The sequence below is a fragment of the Stomoxys calcitrans genome, chromosome 2 (genome assembly GCF_963082655.1).
Source record: "Stomoxys calcitrans chromosome 2, idStoCalc2.1, whole genome shotgun sequence".
Taxonomy (NCBI): domain Eukaryota; kingdom Metazoa; phylum Arthropoda; class Insecta; order Diptera; family Muscidae; genus Stomoxys; species Stomoxys calcitrans.
This window is the reverse complement of record NC_081553.1, coordinates 119,563,141-119,587,457: the sequence shown is the minus strand read 5'-3', so window position 1 is coordinate 119,587,457 and position 24,317 is coordinate 119,563,141. Positions and strand designations below refer to the sequence as shown.

General features: G+C 33.9%; 1 protein-coding gene across 5 annotated transcripts in view; it reads left to right on the top strand.

Annotated features, from left to right (window-relative positions):
* LOC106088205 (homeotic protein ultrabithorax) overlaps nt 1-24,317 on the top strand; it is a 260,446-nt gene that overhangs the window by 150,517 nt on the left and 85,612 nt on the right. For 2 of the 5 annotated variants that reach the window (XM_013253616.2, XM_013253615.2), the window contains one exon: nt 20,726-21,122. The exons of the other annotated variants lie outside the window; for them this stretch is intronic. In XM_013253616.2, the coding sequence (XP_013109070.1) occupies nt 20,726-20,856 (131 nt within the window). In that variant the 3' untranslated portion in view covers nt 20,857-21,122. Of the gene's footprint in view, nt 1-20,725; nt 21,123-24,317 lie in introns of those variants that run through there. 5 annotated transcript variants of the gene reach the window in all.

Below are 24,317 nucleotides of genomic sequence, written 5' to 3'. Positions count from 1 at the left end.
TATGCAAACTGCCTTTCGGTTTCTTTATTTTTTGCTTTCCAAGTCAGCGTGGAATCGAGGAATTGGCCTATTCGTTATTTCGTCTCCTTCAACAAATGCATAACGATGTTGTCGAGACACTGGAGTTTAAATCCGCTTTTTTATATCTTCTAGTGAAAATATCAGATTCGTCTTCCTCAGATAGTCCTCAATCCTTTCCTCGAAGCCCATATCAACAGTCTACTCATAATGATTGTCAATATAACCTTGCCTCGTAGCCTACCGTCGTACGACCACATCATCTCCCGTACAGTTCGATGATATTTCGTTGGACAACCCTGCGGTCCAGGTCGGCGATTATCGCTTATATCTTCAAATTGTTGCCTTTTAATATTCAGGAAAACCGCAATGGCGCAGCCCTTTAGTCGGAGAAATGTTTCGAGCTTTCGAACTAATTCGTGAAGACAGCCATTACCCTCCTACATACCTTTGATATATGCGTGCTGTGCACCAACATGATACTCTCCTATGTCAGTCTCTACTTCACCTTTAGACGATCAGTCTTACCAGCGTTTAGATTAAGCACGATAACATCTTGATGGGTTTTATAGGGCTGTGGTTTAGTTTTCTAGTCTTGGGGTTTAACCACCCTACATGCCATAGGTTGTAGGACCTTTCAAGGCTGTAAATCCATTCTAGGTACGACAGTGTAATGTCAAAGGATTTCTGCATTAGATGATTGGGTCCGGTCCAGCCGATTTAAGAACTGCTTTCTGCCGCACTATCTTCTCCTTCTCGGAAATCTAGCCGATGAGAGGTTGTTTTTGTTGTTGTAGCACATTTGCATGTGGTAGGTAGCATGTGATGTTGTTGTAGCACATTTGCATTCAATATTGTTATCGATAGTGAGAACAGATGTGAAAATTATGTAACATTTTTTTAAGAAATGAGATCTGTGAAATATTTTGAAAAACGTTTTAAAGGGAAACTATTTGATTATGGGCAATTTCGATCATTGCTTAAGATGTAAAATGGCCAAATTCCAGAAAATTGGATTCAATTTTCAGTTTATTGACTATATCGAACATTGCTTTTCATAGATTATATGCCAAATTCCGCAAAATGGGATTAAGATTTTTGACTGTAAGTGCTCCAGAAGTTAATCGGGTCAGATTAATACCGATTTGGAATGGATTTCGATACTCATAACAGAACTTAATATGCAAATTCAAACAATTGCGCTTTTTACGTATTTAAAAAGCAAAATTCTAACCACTTCTAGAACCACTTTGGGCCTCATTTTCAACATCTAGCATTACTTGTTCGAAACAAGGTATTGGATTCTACACAAAAATTAATCATTTTCAAATAATTTCTTATTATTATAACTCCCCAATAACTTATTGGCTATCCCTAAAATTAGAGCAAAACAACCCTTATACCTTATCCGAAGCCATATGTTTCAATATTTGTAGCCATATGCAGACCTAACACTTCATCCATGAAGGAAGATAGACATGGCGTGAAAATAAAAATGAAAGCCATCAAACCAACAACTAGGTACATAGAAAATTATAAATGAATTATATTGTAATGGTTTAATTGCAAGATACCCCCTTATACGAAAAGTGTCACGGTCACGAAGTGAAATAAATCACAGCTGCTTTGTAACAACATGGAGTTATGACACAGTAAATAATTCGTATGAACATTAAAACAAAAGTGGGTGACTAGGTGGAAGAAGGTTTAGATTTTGTTTCACGAGTCAAAAACTTTCTCTATAAAGTGGAAGATTTAAAAGTAAAATGGTACAGATCCAAAAATTTGCAAAGCATTTTCTTTTCTTATATCTTAAATTTTTGCAATTTATTTCATAATCGATCCAAAAAGGATCCTAAGGTTTTATTCTTTATTCTATTAAACCCGAAATGAGATTGATCCGAAAAATATAAAAGAAAATGTCTGTTTGCGCTCTTTTTTTGGATCTTTAAAATCCCTTCATTCGAATAATCACGAAAAAAAATCAAAATAAAACAGTACTTCAATGTCCCCTGGCTTATTGTAATTCTCCCCATAATTATTACTTAATTAAACTTCATAATTCCCTACAAATTTTTCCCAAATCTTCTCCATTAAAAAAATACAATTATTAAGGGATTTGTAGAGGCTGTAAAGTATACGCTTCATAAAGCTTATTTGTCTGCCACCTTAGCTGTGTTTGCCTTAAGCTTAATCCTGACATATTCAAAATGTTTGATCTCATCAACTTGTCTGCTATGAGCTTAAGTTTAAAGAAAACCAAACCTCAAAAACCACACAATGTTAGCAAAATATATGAAGGCTTTCCATGGGGAAGAACAACTACACTCCCTCTCTCTTTCGCCCCTTAAAGTCCTAGCTACCTTAACTGCCGGCCAAAGAAAAGGCACTAACCAAAAATAGATTTCATTATACTTCCCCGACTTTCACCCACAACATGAAACCCCCTTAGAGGATAAACAAAAGATATCCCTGTTTATAAGCCATCTCCATATGTGTGGGTATATCCTTTTAATGAATACACTCATGTTAAGAAAACCGCAAATATAAATTTTCTTTTTTAAATAAAAGAAACACTTAGTAGTGGGAGAGAAGGAGAGAGAGAGAGAGACAAATGTACTGCTTTGACTCTCCATGGACTCCATGGTTTGAAGAAAAATAAAATGCGAATAAACCAATAAAACTAATACAAACCACAACAAAAAAAGAAACATATCATGTTTTCACAAAAAAAAAGAGAAATAAAACATTAATTATATGTAAGCCTTTTGCCAGAGAAATTTTCGAAAGATATTAAAAACACAAAACCCTTTCCTACATATATTCCAAAGATTTTCAAAGAATACTAAAATATTTCCAAAATACTTTCTTTTTGTCTTTGTTGAGCTCGAACGACCACAAGAAGACATAAAGAAGAGCTTCTTCTTTTTGTTCTTCAACTATTTTCTTCTTTTGTTTATTTGTCTTATTCCCATTCACCAGAAAACATTAAAAGAAGCTTCATTTGAATTTTCATTAACAAGGCAAATGTATACAATTTTCATTGTTTTTGTCGCAAAATATTTCTTCTACTCTTTCAGAACAGGCAACAAGATGCATAAAGTAGACTTAACACTCACCCCAGCCCCATGCACCACATATCCTTTTTTTCTATTTGTTGGAAACTATCACCACCATTACTCCTGGTCACAAGGATTTCCTAGAAAACATCAAAGAGAAAGTGCTTAGACGTAAAGGAAGAAAGAGAGAGAGAGGTGGAATGTGGAAAAAGTGAAAACTTTATTTGTTTTTGTTTCGTTTCGTTGTGTTTTTGAGAAATTGCACATCCTTTTAGACATTGTGCAAATTTATTTGACTTAAGCTGCAGTGTGCTGCACACAAACACACACACACACAACAGCCAGCCAACGTAAAGGAAAACTCTTTCTCTTCGAATAAATGTCCTTCAACTTTATCACCAAAGACCAGTTAACCAATTGGTATGCAAGGTTAATGGGAAAGGCAGGGAAAATAAATAAGGGGAGTATTGAATAAAAAAATTTTAGGTAACATTTAAGAATAAATGTAACTAAATTTACACATTTTAGAGTAGCACGGAATTATACAATTACCAGAATATAAACTATATGTAATCAGACTCACTTAGACGTTTTCGTCCATTGTGATAGCTCTGGAACAGGAGAAGGAAGACGCCTTATAGTTCTTACTGTTGAACCATTCAAATCATGTTAAAACATACGACCTGCACTTTGAATACAAGAATACATGGACTCACAGACGGACAGACGGACATTGCTAAATCGAATCAGAAAGTGATTCTGAGTCAATCGTTATCAATCAATATCTAGCTCTTCTCCTTCTTAGCGTTGCAAACAAATGCACAAACTTATAATACCCTGTACCACAGTAGTATAAATATCCATCACAAAGTAGGCATTTAAATGTGCGAAAACAACAACAGCCTTTTTTTTATTTTATTTATGGCATAAAGAGTAAAGCAGATCCTAATACAAAACAATAATAGAGTTACGCGAAAATGGAATTCTTTTAATATATCGTAATTAATCCAAGTGTACTCTGAAAGTGTTTGAAATACCAATTGATATCTGCTTGTAATTGGTAAAAATTCGAGTTTGAATTATGTTGTAACATTTAATTGAACTTGGCATCCTTTTCAATATGGACAATCCACTTTAAACGCGACATTAAATTTATTTATAAATAAACTAGTGGGACCTCAAAAAATATGTTCTTTATATCAAGAATGAACGTTTTTGTCGGGGTAAAAATACTTTAAATTTGTCACAAATTCTTGCAAGAATTTATCGCAAAAACATGTTTTTTTTTATCGTAAACAAAGTTTAATGTTTTTCAAAAAAGAAGTTTTCTTGTCTTAATTTTTCTCAAATTATTTATTTTTTTGCTTGCATATAAACCAATCTCCCGAATTATTTACTAGAGCCGAAATGAAATCTTGCACTTGCAGCTTTGTTAAGACTTCCAAAAGCCGTGCTAAGTGTAAACTGCTTCGATCATACCGATATGCCGATTTGTAGACGCTATACGGTGCAGTTTCTATCACATTTCGCGAAAAATATTCACTTTGTGTTTTGTTGTAACTTCCAGTTTTCATTGCAGGTATGGTCTAAATCGGTACATAAACTAATATAGTTCAAATATAAACCGATCTCCCGATTTAGCTTCTGGAGCCGCTATAGGGCGCAATTATTGTCCGATGTAAATGGAATTTTGTTCATATCGTTTCATTATTGCTACCAACATCCGCACCACACAGTATGTTTCAAATAAAAAATTTGACCTAATAAAACTTCCATATAAACCGAGATCTTTATTTTATTTTTCTTGAGCCGCTAGAGGGCGCAATTATGACCCGATTATCGTTTTCCAACATTCACACACAGTATGCTCCTAATTGGCCTTTAACCTGATATAGCTTCCATATAAATCAATCTGCCGCTAGAGGACGCATTTATTTTCCGATTTGGATGAAACTTTAAACATGGCATTTTATTACAACTTCCAACATCCTTACTAAACATTGTTCAAATCACTCCCTGACATGATAAAACCAATTATTTATTAAAAAAATATTAAAAACAACTTCCCTAATGCGATGCATGGTGAAGAATTTCAAAAATTCGGCCCGGTCGTACTTAACATGCTTTAACTTATTCCCTTTTTAAATTTTTCCAAAACCAGTCTGTATCATTATTTTGAAATTTTTTCCTTTTACTCATGTCTATTCATTTCTTTTCATTTCCATCATAAAATGTTTACTGGGTTATTTTAGCCATCCTAGAATTCCAGAATGAATGCATGTATTTTAAGCATAGCATTTTTATGTAGCAGCCAAAAAATTCGCAAGTTTTCGCATGTGAATGCATTTCTATTTTGGCTTTGTGTATAAACGAACAACACACATACTTCACTATAATGATGGCAGGGATATGCAAGTCCGTTGTTGGCCATGTTTAGTGAACAACAAACAACAACAACGACAAAGAGTAGCAAAGTCCTCATTCCAAGCATTCAAGGATTAAACATGAACAGTCATATATCTATGGCCAAAGGATGTCTATAAATATGGAATAAAGGTAGTTTGTCTTTCCTGAAAACAAGAAAACAACAACATCAACAACAACTCTGCTACTGGCTACAAAGACAAATCGTATTTTTCCAACAACTTAAAAGCACATAAATTTCAAAAGGGGGGGACAACGCCAAGCTATGGCAACTGGAGGCTAAGACCAAAGCAAGTAAAAAGAAAAAAAAAACTCACATGTTATTAATAAAAATTGCCACATTTGATTCATTTGCTCAATGATCTGAGTACAACGATGAAAAAAAAATTACGGCAAATAAAATTTACCACTCTCATACCCACAAAAATATTAAGCGCGAAAACCATTTATATATACATTTTAGCCATTAAAATGATGTGTTGACATATTTATGAATGGCAAACATTATCATCAACATATCTGGCAACACATGTCAACTTTGCCGACATTACAGCAACAGTGCCAACTAGCAAATGAAAGTGCAAAATTAAAAATGCCAGGAAATTGCACAAAATCAAAACCGGAGAACCAAAAACAAGTAAATTTCAAAATTAAGAAACTTGCAACATTGTTGAAATTTTTGCAAATTCACAAAATTTAGATTTAGCCATAAATTATGAGTTTTATTTAAATTTCCCAATAAATGTTCTATTTCGGTAATGGCCTAAGCCAAAACTTCTAATAATACCTTATACTTTATTATAGGTAACAACAACAACAACTTATCGTGGGTAGAGAACACAGAACATTTCCATGATAATTTTTTGACATATCATAAATTGTATCAATCAATGGGTTTTTTCTTCTTTCATTGTCTGTCATTAGCATGGAAATGTTTCGAAATGAATTTGGTGTAGACAATGTTGAGCAGGAAAAATTTAATAAAATTACTATAGCTAGAAAAAATCGTTTTGTGGCTTAGGCATTCATAACATTCATTCATTAACCAGTAAGGAAGAGCAAAAGTCGGGCGGTGCCGACTGCATAATACCCTACACCTACCCTATAAATACAATGTGGGAGCTATATTCAATTCTGAACCAATTTTGATGGACCTCGTCGACCAAATATGTTGTTGTAATAACAACGGTTGACAAATGTCAACATTATTGCAAATTACCCAAAATCTGACGAACATATATATGGGAGCTATATGATATACTTATATGGCAGCTACACCCTTAATGTCGGGAGTCATAAGAAATCCTTCCTGCAAAATTTCGAGAGAATCGGTTAAAAAATGAGCACATTCTTACAATATTTCTCAAAATCGGACGAACATATATATGGAAGCTATACCTAAATCTGAATCGATTTCGAACAAACTTCTCAGATACTATGACAGTCGTTGAAGAAAGCGTTGTTCGAAGTTTTTGGAGATTGGTCAATAAATTCGTTTGCAGTGGCTCTAGGAGTGAAAATCGGGCGATATATATATATAAGAGCTATATCTAAATCTGATCTGATTTTACATGGAATACGCTAGTAATGTCGAGAGCCATAAGAAAATCCTTCCTGACAAATTTCGAAAGAATCGGTTAACAAATGACCATTTTATTGCTTTATTTCTGAAAATCGGACGAACATATATATGAGAGCAATATCCAAATCTGAACCGATTTTTTTCAATATCAATAGGCTTCGTCTCTAGGCCGAAAAACATGTCTGTGCCAAATTTTAAGACGATCGGATAAAAACTGCGTACTGGTCGCACAAATTAACATGGAGACGGACGGACAGGCAGACGGACGGACAGGCAGATCTGATCCGATTTAGCCATAGCTAAATCGGATCAGAAACTGATTCTGAGTCGATCGTTATACTTATCATTGGGTCTATTTCTCTTCATTCTGGGTGTTATAAACAAAAACACAAAGTTATAATACCCTGTAGGGTATAATACCCCTTAAGAAATTGTGAGGTATAAGCCCCCTAAGTTCGGATAATAAGTGCGACCTCTAGAGGCTCAAGAAGTCTAGATCCCAGATCGGTTTATATGGCAGCTATATCAGGTTATGAACCGATTTGAACCTTATTTGGCACAAATGTTGAAAGTCATAATAAAATACGTCATGCAAAATTTCAACCAAATCGGATAGGAATTGCGCCCTCTAGAAGCTCAAGAAGTCAAGTCCCCAGATCGGTTTATATGACAGCTATGTCAGGTTATGGACCGGTTTGCGCCATACTTAGCACACTTATTGGAATTCATAACAAAACACCTCATGCACAATTTCAACCAAATCGGATGAGAATTGCGCCCGCTAGTGGCTCAAGAAGTCAAGATTCAAGATCGGTTTATATGGCAGCTATATCAGGTTATTGGCCGATTTGAACCTTATATAGCACAGTTGTTGAATATCATAACAAAACACGTCGTGCAAAATTTCATTCTAATCGGATAAGAATTGCGCCCTCTAGAGGCTCAAGAAGTCAAGACCCAAGATCGGTTTATATGACAGCTATATCAAAACATGGACCGTTATAGTCCATTTACAATCCCAACCGACCTACACTTATAAGAAGTATTTGTGCAAAATTTCAAGCGGCTAGCTTTACTCCTTCGAAAGTTAGCGAGCTTTCGACAGACAGACGGACGGACGGACGGATAGACGGACGGACAAGGCTAGATCGACTTAAAATGACATGTCGATCAAGAATATATATACTTTATGGGGTCTCAGACCCATATTTCGAGGTGTTACAAACAGAATGACGAAATTAGTATACCCCCATCCTATGGTGGAGGGTATAAAAATCATACGGTTTTAGTAAATTTTGAAAAATATGAAAATTTAAAACAAATTTCATCATAATAGCAAATATTCTGAATAGCTCCACAATGTCGCGAGCATTATTTAGGGAAATTGCCGCCTAGATTTTCTTTTTCGATATTACTTTTTAGTTTTAGAGAGCACAACAAACCGATTATTGGCTTGGGTGTATGTCTATAGTGGCATGGGGCAGATTAATATCTATTGTACACCCACTTTTCAACCGAATCTAACATACCGCTGAAAATTATTGCTGATGTTCTTACTGGGACTCGGACCCAGAAGTTTGTTTTCAAATGCAGACACTTGAACCTCTGCGCCATGGTGGCTTCCAAGTAGTTCGTTCTCAAGCATTCCTTCCATATTTTAAAAACCTTAAAACTTAACAACCATATATCATGGCCCATTTTTCGCCGTATATAACACCTCATATCTTTATCAGAAATTCCGTTAATAATATATCATTTATAAGCCCCACTCATAGTCTATCATTTGAAATAGTTTTCTTCCACCACCCAAAAAAACAAAACATACTTGTTTGCTTTTATTTCCAGTTTTAGTATCTGCTAACAATGGCAATAGTAAATCTAAAGGAATCTATTTTTTTTCCCAACCATTTCTTGGTAAATGTGTTTGTTTGTCTTAAGCTGTTCATATGGCTATGCTTTTGTCAGCTATAGCCCATAGGTTCAGGGGAGTCTACAAAAAAAGGAAAAAAAAAAACGTTTTGCGCGGTCTTTTTGTAATTTTCAATTCCTAAACAATAACATGCAATGCCATAAACCATGCAGCAGCGCCAAAGACAACTTCCATGGGGCGGAGTGTGGTAAACCTACTGAAAAACAATGGGGCAAAATAGCAACTACACAGAAAGGAGTATAAAGGCAGCTAAGCCAGCAACAATTGTTTGCAACAACTTGCCGGTTAGCTAATGTTAGAAAGAGGAGGTAGACATGCAAAGTTTAGGGGGGCTTTGGCGGGTTGCTAGAAATTGAACGTTACTCGTTCAGCCAGGCAATAAAACTACTTGAAGTTTTAAAGCATTTTCTGGTGTTGGTTATGGGTTTTTTAAAGGCCACCCCCGGCATTAAAGCAAGACTGGCTTGAAATGATAAAATCGTACACAAATAAACCATGCAGGTATTTAAGCTAAAAAGTAAATAATTGAAATAAATTGGTTTTTAAAATCATTATATGAAAGGCAAAATATATTAAATATAAAAAAATTATATATTATATATTCTAATTTAGAATAATTATTTTAATTTTTTGAATATATTTATTTAATATATTTATGCATGATCACTATTTTGAAAAATATTTATGATTTTTCTTTCTATAAAACATTTTGTATGTCTTTTAAAAACTCTTAAAATAGCTGCATTGGTTTTTTTCCTTCTCCTTCTTCTTTTATTTATATGCCCTTAGTAAATAAATTTTAGCCCCACTTGATTAAATGTTCCCTTAAACACTCTATAAACTATATGCCCTTGCAATCAAATAAACTAAAATAAAAAAACAAAAACAAAACACTCCTGGTGATCCTCCATGCCCAAGTCAACACTATGCCATTGCCAAGCAAGTAAAGAAAAAATAAAAAAAAAATAAAAATATATACCGAATGTTAAATTCATTGTGTGTTCATATCTTAAACAAAGGATCTTCTTTCATCTTATTTGCAGTGGCATTGTCCTCTCAGTCCAGTTCGTTTGGCCAAGTGTGCCAAACCATAAAGCAAACAAACCAAAGCGAAAAAAAAAAACACAAATACAAAAAACTTTTCAATTGTTTTGAATGTCTTTGGGATATTCCTCAAGGAAATTGTTAAGTTTGCCATACAGATAAAATAAAAAATAAATATGCAGAGAACCAGTTCGCCGTTCACAAGCATTTTTAAGACAGGATTTTAGTTTCGAAAGATATATATCAATAAAAAAGTAAAAAATGGCATTGCAAACCATGATAGAATGAAACAGGTCCAAGTGCTTTTTTCTTCAACTTTAGGACATTGGACAAATGAAATAAAAAAAATCAGCTTTCAACCAAAACTTCAAGGTTTCTTAAAAGGATTTTAGTGGAATTTCGCCTAAAAGAGGCTATTTAAAAAATTTGTCATTCAAAATTTAGCGAAACATATAAAAAACACCAATACAAAAGAAATTTTTTTTTTGGTTGCTTTAGCAGCAACAATGTTGCGAAGATAAAATTGATAGAATATTGATAATGTCATGATGTCCTGTAGCAAATAAAAATTGTTGTGGACGAATTAAAAGAAAAACGAAAATATAATAGGAATATCGTTCACTTTTAAAAGAAAAGTGACTATTTAATAAAATATGATACACTCTTAAAAAAAAGTCTATTCATAGTAGCACTATGAACGACTGTGTTCGTCTGGCTTTAAGTAGCTAATGTTACTGCTATTACAGCGGTAGGGCCGTTCTGCCGTTATAGCAAAATATTTGCAATTTCAGAACAGCAAGCAAACTGCTTAAAAGCGTTTAGTTTGATGCTGATCAATTTATGCTGGTCAATTTAAGATAAGGTTGGTAATAGGGGAGTACAACAAACAAACAAAATAAATTGCATAATATCAAATAAAATAAAATAGAAATAATATCAAATAAAATAAAATGAAATAAAAAAAAAAATAAAATAAAATAAAATAAAATAAAATAAATTAAAATAAAATAAAATAAAATAAAATAAAATAAAATAAAATAAATTAAAATAAAATAAAAAAAATTAAATTAATTAAAATAAAATAAAATAAAAGAAAAAAAATAAAATAAAATAAAATAAAATAAAATAAAATAAAATAAAACAAAATAAAATATAATAAAATAACGTAAGGCCAAGTCTCTGAGATGGTTGGGGCGATTCAAGCGAAATTTTGTTGCGTTCTCAGAATAATAACTAAAAAACTAAAATTTTGTATCCAAATTTGGTGTCAGTTTAGGGAGGATTTCCTTTTTCCAAGGTTTTCAAGTAAAGAAAACGAATCTACTTTTGGAATAAAGTATTTGGACAGACGTCCAACCCCCTTAACCGCCCCTTAATCAGATATAAATACCAACCATGATAATATGAGGCTCAAATGAATGATAATTGGGAACAAAGAACGGAATTGAAATACACTTTTGATACCAAGTGTCTGGAGGTCCAACTCACCCCCAAAACACCCCTTAAGCAGCACTAATTTACTGACCACGGCAATATGGTACCCAAATAAAAGGAATTTGAATGTAGCCAAGTGTCTGAGGGGGTGTCCTATCCCCAAAACACGCAACTGCGTTTTCAGCCATTCAAAAGGATTTTAATATTTACCAATGTTTTCCGGTATTACAGCCTTATACGTATGTTCCACACTTGTAGCATCATCAGTGTCTCTAGTACTACATTTATCACAAAATAATTAAAGACTTCATTTCAAGTCTAGTTTTAAATCACTTTCAACGAGTTGGAGATTGTTCAATGGTTTCTATTGCTACAATCTTGATTTGGATCTCCAATACCTCTTGCATCATCAATGTCTAAACTACTCACTTTTCTATTCCTATCAAAATAACTTTTGATGACCCGGACTAGCTTCCGAGTGAATTCACTTTTCGTAGTGAGCTACACATTTAATCTTAACCTTGCACTGTTATTCAAAACCTAAATTTAATAAACACTCTTTTAATTTATTTAACTCTTCAATTCTCAACAACAAATAAATCGCATTTGATACCTTCGCTGCCCTCGGCTGAACATTAAAAACCAAAAAAAAAAAAAATATATGAAAATATTTTTCAAATGTTATAGCAGAACCAAAGATAAACGAAACGGAACCACTTTTCTTTTGGGTTGCATAAAAGAGGATTCGTATAGCCCAGGACCGGCATTAACATTACCAGCTACACCAACAACAACAGCAATAACTTGAAAACTCTAAATACCACCATAAGGAATATCAGGCAATATCAGGACAGCTTGCCATTGCCCATAGCCAGCGAGAAAACGGAAAATATTCACACAAAAATGTTTAACGAGCTCCAAAAGTACTTGCAAAGATATAAGAGCTGCGTTTCTTGGGTTGAATTTTTTTGCCACCATTTTTGGCTTTTCAAGAAAACCAAAGACGGAAAAAGCGCTCGTACGAAAATTTAAAATGCGAAAAGAACGAAGCCAAAAAAAAAATAAAAACAACAAACAAACAACAAGAATAGAACGAACGAAAGGCTAACATAACATGCATTTCGTGCAACGTGCAACATGCTGTATAAAGTATATAACTTCAACAGCAACAACATCATGAAGTGGAGTTTTTGTGTGTGTGTGTGTGTGTTTGTTTGCATTTTTTCGTTTCTTCTGCTAGCACTTCGTACTCCTTAAACTCCTGACTTGGGTGTCTTGATGGTTTACGTACATTTGCTATCGCAGCAAATGGCATGGCTTTCGTGCCACGACCACAGCCGCTGCCATCATCGCCGTTTGTTGCAAATGTCTCATTGTAGCAAATGCAATCGAGTTAAAGTCCCCCCTTTTTGCTTGCACTCGCCTCACCATGAGTAAGATTGCTGTGCTTGTAGTTTGAAGTGGTTGTTGCATTTTTCCTACTTGCGTAAACATTTGCGGCTACCTCCTCGGGTGCTCTACTCCATCAGGGTCTGTAAAGGAAGCTTTAAAGTTGAAGATGAAGAAAACCTCTACAGATCTTTTACTTTAAAAGTAAAGTGGAGCTGGTTAGTGAAGTTCTTTTTTGTCGATTTTGTTACTGTAGCACAGTGTATCTGGGGGGCTTTAATAGTATGTGTATTATTAATAAAATTTCTATAATCTATTGTATAACTCAAAAATGTGTGTCAATTTTTCGCTCACTTTTACTCTCTCCGTAAGATACGAATATCATCAACGGAGATCAGTCAACAAGTATTGGTATTGTTATGGCAACATTTTTAGAAATTCAGATCTCTTATCAGATCGGGAGGCCACCGTAGCGCAGAGGTTAGCAAGTCCGCCTATGACGCTGAACGCCTGGGTTCGAATCCTGGCGAAGCCATCAGAAAAAATTTTCAGCGGTGGTTTTTCCCTCCTAATGCTGGCAACATTTGTGACGTATTATGCCATGTAAAACTTCTGTCCAAAGAGGTGTAGCACTGCGTCACGCCGTTCGGACTCGGCTATAAAAAGGAGGCCCCTTATCATTGAGCTTCAACTTGAATCGGACTCCACTCATTGATAGATGACAAGTTTGCCCTGTTACTTAGTGAAATATTTATGGGCAAAATTTGCAATTTTCCAAAAAAAAATATTTCGAGAGAGACACTTGTTGGTGAGAAAATGTTTAATTTAACAAAAAGCGAGGCAATAAGTTCTCTATTTTGAAACCATTTTGTTTGCCTTCTTTTAGTCTTTCAATACCTTCTTTTCACAAATGAGTATTTGTCTCTCTCTCTCTCTCTCTCGAGTTTCGAACGAGTATTTGTCTCATTGTTACAAGCACGCCATCCTCCGTTCATATAACAATTCACGACCAAAAAATATTCATGAGAGACACTCGTTGGTGAGAACAACTTTAAATTGAGAGAGAAAGAGAGAGCGAGGCTATACAACGTCGTATATTTGCTATTCTTTGTGTCATATATTTATTATCTCTCGCCCCACTGTCTCACTGTAGTATTTCTTAGGCCATGCCTTTACTCGTTCGTTGTGAGTGCTTCCTTAGTTTTTTATTTGTTTGTTTGTGTGTGTTGTATCCATTCAAAGGTTCGTTAAGTTAACTTGCAACATTTTTCGTTGCATCTTTTATTTAAAGTATTTTCTCCTTTTTGTTTTTGTTATTGTTGATGTTGTTGAGTTTTTCTGCCGGTTTTGTTGCATTTTTTTCCTTCTTCATTTTGTTGTGCGGAACGTCGTTCTTGTGATTGCTACATACCAAATAAAGCAAATGCATTGGAAATTCTTCTTCTTTTATGGCATTCATTCGGTGTTCCGTGTATGGCAGAAGAATTGAAAATAAACGAGGACCAACTCCAACAGCAGCAGCAACAGCAATCATAGTGAGGCAGCAAATCGCAAAAAACAAGGAACAGATTGTATGGAGTTTTTTTTCTTGTAGCTGCTTGCTGCCCCGCTTGCCTTCTGAGAGTTCCCGAGGTGATTCGGTATCTTTTGGTGTGTAAGAGGCAGAGAGCGGCCAAAAGAGAAAAACGTATGCATTTGTGAATGTACAATAAAGCTTTTTAATGATTTAAAATTCCATTTTAAGAATTTTTATACTTAATGATGTGTTTTGTGCTACAAAACATAACTTCAATTTTAAGCAACAACATGGCGAAGATGTGGAAGGGGAAGAAAACGACAATGAAACTCAAGCATTTCCTTTAAGAGCATGGGCAACCATTCCAACAACCAAATAGCCAGTCAACATCCCCAAAGGATAAAGCTTTTAATGGGGACTTTACATAAAAATGTTCCTCTTTTTTTTGAAATGTTGTTTTCTTCTTCTTGGTTTTTTTTTTTTTTTTCATTTGAAGTTTTGCTTCTTGGACCACATGATATGTGTGCGAGTTTTTTTTGCTGTTCCCAATTTCTTGTCTTTGTGTGAGCTGCATCTCAGAAAGGTTGTTAAGTTCTTATGGCCCAGGCCGTTTTTGTTATTGCTTGGCCTGGCCATTATTGTCGCCGCGGTTGTTGTTCTTGTCCACTGACCAATTTAAACCAATTGACAGCCGCCAAATAAAATGCTTTAATGGTTTCCCTCGCTTGTTAGAGAATGGCGGCGAATGGTTGGACATTCAAAAGCCAAGCCGCAAAATGTTCAGAAAATTGCCAAGGCTTGTTAAAAGAAATTTGTCTTCGTTGTCTGGCCGAAACTGTCTTATGGGATGTCATGGTGGAGCAATTTTGTATTCCTTTTCTGGTGTTTTTTATTTTGGTTTTTTTTCAAATTTGAGTTGTGTTAAATAATCTTAGGGGAATTTGAAATTAATTTTAATTCTAGAAAAAAATAAGTTATCGTTCAGCAAAAAATAAACATTTAGAAGTTTTTCTCTGGGGTATCTTTTAGCCCAGTCATAACAAACCGACATTTAGGCCTTACTTTAATAAAAAGAATAACACCGCCTTTGGTTTCATCTTTCGGATTATAATAAACCATGACATTTTTTTTAAACAAAAGCGAATAACTAAAATTCTTTGATTTTTTACGGAACTGCTAACGCACCACAGGTTATTGAGTTTCGAAGTAGCAGTGTGGCAAATTTTCTAGCCAAAATATTTTTATTACAATTTTACCAAAACTCAAGCCCATGTTTTTTCTCCTTTTTCCTCGGCATCATAAATCTTTATTTTAGTTTTGCATAATTTATGACTTTATGACATAGTAAACAAACATAAATTTGTTACAGTTTTTAACAGGAACCTGTCCGGTGTGTTGGCAGCCAAGAAATTTTAGGTTTTTTGCATTTCTTTTTCATTGTTGCTATTTGACTTCCTAGGCTCCTTTGAGGACACATGAGATGTTAGTAGACCAAAGGCTACCTTCTGGCTTTGGCTCTAGCCCTCCTTTTTTTTCCTTTTCTATTTTACTTCTTGTTAGTTAGACCACATGCAAATGTGTCACAATTTTAGTTTTTGAGCTATGTCCTTTTTTTGTTTTGCCAACTTTCTCTTGGCATTCTATTGTTGCATAATCTTAAGCAATTCGTTGCACTACTACTGTAAGTTATGCAACCAAATGCCGCTGCCGCCGTTGTTTCCGTCGCTGTCAGAGGCCCAACAAGTCAGCCATACAGCCAGCCTGCCTGCCAACAGTTAGCAAAACTAACCAGAATTCCCCTAAATACCTGTACTAAACAATGAAATTATGAAATTTCATAAATTTTGTCATTGCTGCTTTTGAGCGTGTGCAAAAAATATCAGCCAAAAAAGTCGTCCTTTTTGCGGTTGCTTGACCTGCTGCAGCTGTTGCGAATAAAAATCCCTTAAAACTGTAGTGAATATTTTGCCATATCTTTGAGCTAACAGCTGGATATTTAAGGGATAATAAGGCATGAGATATGATTTATTACCTTTTGACAGATATTTGTTGACATTGTAGTTTTTTTGCTCGCGCATCTTCCTTTGTGTCTTAAAAAAAAAAGAAAGTTTCTCTCCAACTGAGACAAAGTGTGTTTTCTGTAGCATAGGTATTGTTCTAATTCAGTTTTAGAGAATTCATTTGTGAGATAAGAAGTGAAAATCGGAAAGAAGAGCAGTATTCTTGAAAAAACATCGTATAATTGTAAGTTTATAATTTATTACAAACAAAATAATTTTGAAATGAAAAATTCAAATCGGAATTTTCGAAACTTCGTTTACTTGCTGGAATGAATGTAAGTTAGGGATTTGTGGCAACTGAGTTCCGATATAAGTTAAGAAAATTCAGTAAAACTGGGATATTTTCGAAAATAGCCATTATATTGCAACTGTATAGCAATAACGCAAATTGCAAATTTGCCCGTAAAAATTCCATTAAGGAACTGGGGTAAACTTCTTATGGCTAAATGCCAAGTGCAAAAAATGCTTTATTACAAAATACACAAATTCAAATTTATGCTATTAGTAATCCACCAAGTGTTTAAAAATTAAAAAAATTAAATATTCTTAAGAAAATTAAGAATTTTAATCTTAAATAATCAATAATGTATTTTATATCTGCACATTTTATTACATTTTTTTATTCTTCAAAATTCCTGAAATACATCAGGGATCGCCATTTATGCCAAAATTTTCACTTTTTTATTGAAAGGTCATGCAAAATCCAAGTTTTTATATACCTGCCTACACAGGTACCAAACGAAACATTCAATTATTTTTTTTTTGTTCTTCATTTCAAAACACTTAGTAAAAGTCATTTAATGTTTATTAGGGCGCTAAAACGTTCTTGGTTGTTTCCTTGTGCCTGTTAAAAATTACAAAACTTTTATGACTGTCATAAAATATGTCTAGACTTAATGATGCTGCTTCTGGCTAGGTGACTTTTCATTGTAGATTTTCTTTCAATATAAAGCTTCAATAAAATCTTAGATACATTCATACAAAATGTCGCGAAAAACGGGGATCATACAACTATGAAAACAAAAATCTCTTCTCAACGCTCTCTATACGAGGAGTTAAACTATAAGGTGTATAGCGTTATTGTAAAAAGGTAAAGAATTGGGTTGTAACTCCTCATATTTTGTCTCAATGTCTTTGAAGGATTTCGGCCTTTGGCAAAAGGTCGTCACATCCCTTTCACCATCTTGATAGACAAGGAATCATGCAAGCCACTTTTGTTCACTTAGAGCAGCATCTCCATAAACTTTTTAGAGTCGACAAACGCTTCTTAAGCGGGGATGTCCCATATATATGCAGTGCATAGAGTTGGCGAAAGAAATGTCAAAAATCAGTGGGTCGAAAGAGGACAAGAGTTGATATACCATCCATGCCCAGGGTCTTATTGACCTCGAGACACGTGAGAACCTTTCTACCTGCCAATATTCAGTTCAATCCAGCAACAAAATTTCATAAAATTTAAAGAATTCAAATATTTGTGACCATATTGTAAGCAGGATCATGAAAGGCAAGCCAAGATCCCTAAGAACCCTTCTAAGTGCAAGTGTTCAAAAGAATGTTTGGTATATACAACTATCCAGCAAAGATTTTCATAAGATTGGAAGCACCTACATTTTTTTTTGCATATTGTAAGCACGACCATGAAAGGCAATTGTTTCTTGCGCTGAATTCAGCGCTATTTTATATTTTATTTTATATTGCTTACTCATTCTAACATATGGCTATTCCGAGGCGAAAAATTGCAATGCTGATACTAGCGCATTTTCAGTGCACTATCGTAAACGTTTGCTTCCTCCTCCGCATATAGGATTTTACAACTTATAGAATCATGTGTTTTAGGGCTATCTTAAACGAACATAGGGGTAATAAAAACTTATCAGTAAAGTGGTAATGATTTCCTGTTCTCCATTTTGGGCTTCTAAAAGTGCGCAATTGCATACATAGTTGAAGTGCTCTCAAATGGTACATTGCCTTATTATTTGAGCCTCGAATTTAGGGCACCAGTAGAGCTATATTGCTGAAAATTCAGCAAGCTTTTTGCTGGGTAGATATGTCTTCTATCGTCCTTGGATGCCTAACTTTCCAACAGAAAAAAGTTTTCCACAAAGATTTCAGCCATTAAGCATCAATGCTCATGATGCTTAATGGCTTAAATGAAGAAAATGTTTGTATTGATGTCCTCGAAAAGGGACGTATGTTTAGCATTTTCGGACTAAATAACAAAAATGGTACAAAAAATGGCCTTAATTGATCATAAATGATCATATCGGGGTACTGATTCAAAAGGCCATTAGACGTAACCCATTGTAAAAAAAATATATGAAGAAAATGTTTGTATTGATGTCCTCGAAAAGGGACGTATGTTTAGCATTTTCGGACTAAATAACAAAATGGTACAAAAAATGGCCTTAATTGATCATAAATGATCATATCGGGGTACTGATTCAAAAGGCCATTAGACGTAACCCATTGTAAAAAAAATATATAGCGCTTCACTATAGGAAATGCAAATGCAAATTTGCCCACGAACATTCCTTTAAAGAACAGTTTTTACATGGCATAGTACCTCGCGAATATAGCCAGCATTAGGAGGGAATAACCACCAATGAAAAAACATTTTGATGTTCCCGCCAGGGTTCGAACCCTGACGTTCTGCATCATAAGCGGATATTGTAACCACTGCGCTACTGTGGCCTCCATGGATAAGTCCCTAATGCAACCAAGCCCCAAACCAAAAATGAAAAAAAAAAAAAACAAAAAACCCAAAACTGGGGCTTTATTGCATAGTGAAATAAGTCCCTAAAAGCAAAAATTAAATAAGGCCGCAAGGAGTAATACCGTTAGGTATCAGATTTATTACCAAACAGGTATTGTTTTTAGTACTATTCTCGTTTTTACTAGAACATTCCAACACCTAATGAATTAAAATAAATACGAAATAATTTTAATTTAATTTTCTTACGTTTATGTATATATAATCAATAATGTGAATCAAATAATACCAATAGGTATTGACAAAGTACCTATCAGTGTCCTGCTGTGTTTAATGCACATTTTGGTAGCTCAAGAAATTGAATCGATAGGTTAGTGTATAGAAATACCCGATTCGGACCAAAAAATTATAGAAAATTCGAGTTTTAAGAGTATGAGTATTAACAATTATGGATGTCGAAATTGATAAAAAAAGTGAGATCAAGACGTTCACTTGTACAGGTAGATCGGTGCATTTCAGTGCTATTTTCGATTTGGCCTGGATTTCCCATGCGTGTCATGAGGTCCTGTCCTACTCACTATTGCCAATTCAACAGAATCACTACTGCAAATTCAACAGAATCAGGTAATACATTTTTTTCTATAACTGTATTCAAATATCGGAACTTTGCGAAATGTCGGCTCAATATCTTTATATTTTGAAGGGTTATTACAATAGAAAAATGGAAATATTCTGCAGTTACCAATATGAGAGATATGGTGATGATAAATTCTCTTCGCAAAAATATTATAATGAAACTGAAAAAAGTACTTCATACTCAACTCACTAGTTGTAGCTATGAGTAGGACCTAAACCCATTTAACAAATTGGGCAGAAACTCTATTGGCGGAAACAAACACGTGGTCCACAAAACCTTTCAAATGCTTTGATAAGACCGCAATCATGCCCAACTTTTTAAGAGTTCTTTGAAACAAGAAATAAAAACAATGAACGTAATGATCTTAAACTGGACAATATCCTGTTAATATCCCCTAAAAACTATATGTTAGAATGAGTCTATAATAATGCAGTGGTCTCAAATAGAAGTTATTGGTATACTCAGTTTCAAGAAACCTTGTTATAAACAAAAAAATTGGTCATGGTGATTAAGGAACAGGAACAAACATCTCACCTCAAACCTTGTTGTACCTAACATGTATAAAATATTTTTAATAAATTTTTTTTTTTTCATTAAATAACTAAATATAGATTTCCTCTAAAAATTATACACTGTATTTGTATTGTAAAAAATAATTGTTCCTATTTCCCAAACAAAATATAAAAATATACTTATTGTTAAATATTCAACTTCAAAAATAATTTTTTAATAAAGTTTCTTCTTTAAATGTTGTAAAATATGGCTGCATCTTATTCGCTTAAGCTCTTAACATTAAAATGTAAATATATATATAAATACCAATTGTCTTGTCTATATTTATAATCCCTAAAAAATATTTAACAAATAATGATTTAACAATTTATTCATATATATTTTTCCGTTTTTCTTTCTCTTCCCACAGGTAAGTGTCATAATCAATCATACTTTATTGAAAGTAGCAACTACCAAAAAAAGGCAAATCCAAATATGAATAATGAACAACGAAAAGAAATTTCAAGCGGATTAAAACCCCTGCATAAAATAAAACATTAAATCAATTATTACAGTAAGTACTTGATATCTAAGTTAACAGAAGTGTTAATTATAAATTCATGGGCTTAAAATTGTTGTTTGTCAGATATAGCAATGCAAAAATGCGAAAATGAAAACAACCACCAACCATAGATAATGCAAAAAAAAAACAACAAAGCATTGCCATTACAAAGATAAAAAATACATTAATTATAATAAATTAAAATCCTCGATAACAAATCGACGCCTTCATTTAGAATTTATTTTCTCACACTGGGTGAGAGAGATGAAAAGCCAAAAAAGAGACACCAACAACGGCAAATGGAAATGAAAATGAAAAAAATACATAACATCGTCAGCCAGCATAGTAAGGAACAACGCATTTTAACCAATCAATAAGTAGTCCCCTCAGTCCCCATCAAAACTCCCACCCATTTGTAAGGCAATTCTAGAAGCCAGCCTAAGAAGCATTGATTCCCAACATTTTCATTCATTCCTTCTTTCTTTCCTACATTTGATATCAATATCTTGCTATCAAGTTCAATAATGTAAATGTAATTTATTTGCTAATGTTATGCGGAAAACTCCCTTTTCCCCTTAGCTTTTTCCAATATTGTATGGGGGGGCAACGAAAACAGAGCGTTTGCGATTTTTTTCCTAGGTTGTGGTATTGGTCTCGTTTTTGCCATGACGGCAGCTGGATCTGTTAAGCTGCATATCATTGAGATAAACATTTGACGTTTTTTCGCCTTTCCTTGTCCTTTTTGTTATTTTGAGAAGAGAGTATGGGTGATTCCCTTCTAACACCATAAATGGCTAGATCTAAAATACTGGACGATATATTTGGTTTTGTATAGAATGTATGCACTTTAGGAAAATTAACATCTTTCCAATGGAAAAAAACTGGAAAAGAAAAGTTGAACATTGTAAACAAGACTGATGGATCTATCTTTCTAAATACACTGATCATCACTAGATGCATATAATTGAATTGATTTGTCTATATGCGTCTTTTAACATTCAATGTTAGCATTTTCATAAAACTTTACTCATGACCCTCTTTGATCCAAGGGCTAATACAATCAACTTTGGTGTCAACTAATTACGGATTTTGATAAAACTCCTATATGTATATATTAACATATCTGAGATTAGAGTACCGGAAATATTAATCCGTTCCTCTGATTCATGTCTTAATATGCGGCCAAAACTTTTCAAAATAATTTCGATTTGGATATAGCTCTGATTTTAGCAACTAATGCTCACTTCCATGATCTTTACAACAATGTGCTACTCTTCGCATATCAACACCTTTTTGGATCTTTCGACTTTTCCCTTCTCTTTTTTTCCGATTTTTACTTTTACTCAACTTTCACCTTTTTAGTGTAGGGCCTACTCTCTTATACCTATACCTCAATTCGATTATTTTTACTTTTTTCTCTATCCCTCTCCTTCCAACACCATCACTTTTCTTTTACAACTAAAGCGACCATTTTGTTTTTCCTTCAAAAAAAAGGGATGCTGCTGAATGGTTACAAAATATCGACAACCCATTGAACCAACAAACCCCACATGGAAACTGGTGTAAGCTGAAAAAAAAAACACTCTAGCCAAATATTTACATATAAAATTATTCAATAGTTTTGCTAGATAGGCTAGGGCTAATGGTTTTTTATGACCCTTTTGCCAATCAATAGCAAGGAGAATATTAACAATTCAAATTCAAGAGACTAATCAATTACAAAGCAGTCATCTGGATAGACAAACATAAGGATGAAAAGGAACACACAGAACACCAACGCTTAAACTTAGGAACAGTCTCTTAAAAGCCTTTAAAAGACCACTTGTTAAGAATAGCCTTTAAAGAATTTCAATGCTCTCTCTTTAAATTGAGAGTTTGCTTTAAAAAATGTGTGTGTGAGTGCAAATAAAAGGATTTTTATTGCCATGATTATGACTTGCATATAATAAAAATGACAAAGTTTAAAAGGATCTATAAAAATTGAAATATGAAGGGTAATTTGGTTAAAGAAAAACACCACTTCATGCCACATCATTCCCGACAAGTGGTTAAAGAAAACCATCAAACCAAACCAGGAACTAACAGTCAGCCAGCTAGCCAGCCAGCCAACCAAACAACAAGGATAAAGGCAATTTCAAATGAAGTAGTTTCACTTGGATAACAACCATTGCACATATATTTTGCACATTTAGAGTTGACTAAATCTTATCCTAAGCATAGTGGTGGTATGCAGTTAGAGTTCTTTTTTTTATTTTGAAAAATATTGCCACAAAGAAGTAGCATTGCCAAAAATTTGTCATAATAATAGCGTAGCGCATTTTTGGAAAGATTTGAGAAAATGTGACATGAAAGAAATGCAAACAACAAAAAGTCATGCGAAAGTATAAAAAACAACTTGTGATAAATATTCTATGCCAAATACACTTTAAGGAAATGATGGGGAAAAAGAAATAAGAAAAAGTGGGAAATGTGAATGTGAGTGAATACCAAAAAAATATAGTGTAGAAAAAATAATATTTCAGGTCTTTGCTATCCAACAAAGAGCAATTTAATAGGGGGCTATATTATTGGGTTGCCCAAAAAGTAATTGCGGATTTTTCATATAGTCGGCGTTGACAAATTTTTTTACAGCTTGTGACTCTGTAATTGCATTCTGTCTTCTGTCAGTTATCAGCTGTTACTTTCAGCTTGCTTTAGAAAAAAAGTTTGAAAATAGTATATTTGATTAAAGTTCATTCTAAGTTTTATTAAAAATGCATTTACTTTTTTTTTTAAAAATCCGCAATTACTTTTTGGGCAACCCAATACTTTGTGAATCATATTTGTGGGGGTGTCAGCAGATATTGTCAATCATGCCGATTTATATTTAAAAAAGAATGATAATCATGCCATCTATTGGCTCAAGAGAAATTTCGGGGTTTAGAAGGCTTCCTTAATGGCTTCCATGCACCCAAATTTTTATTAATCATGTTCAAATTCTCTTTATAAGAGAAAGACCTGTCTGGGAGGTTTCAGTTTACACGATAGACCTATTCAATTATTTACCTTTATTGACAATAAAATAGCGGAGTGTTATTAGGTATTGCTTAATTTTATTTGGCAATTTACAACAAAACTGCGCCATCTAGAGGCTAGGAAGCCTAGTTGAAAAAATATATGAGATTTGGCACCCATAAGTATTATATGTGATGGATCAATTTCGAAAAGATCAAGCTCTTTAGGCCAATATTCATTTAAATTCAAATGCAAATTTGCCCATGAACATTCCATGGAGGAAGGGGGTCAATTTCTCACAAAGAATCAAGAGTCAGCGTCAAGTTGTTTATCATTTGGGCCGAAATTTCGATTGCTTTTTGAACAGAGAATTCTATCTGTTGGCGAAAAGATAATAGCTAAAAATCACCCTTTATAAGATGATATGAAAGGTATACCAGAAAAGGAGCTGTATGAAAAGATAGTT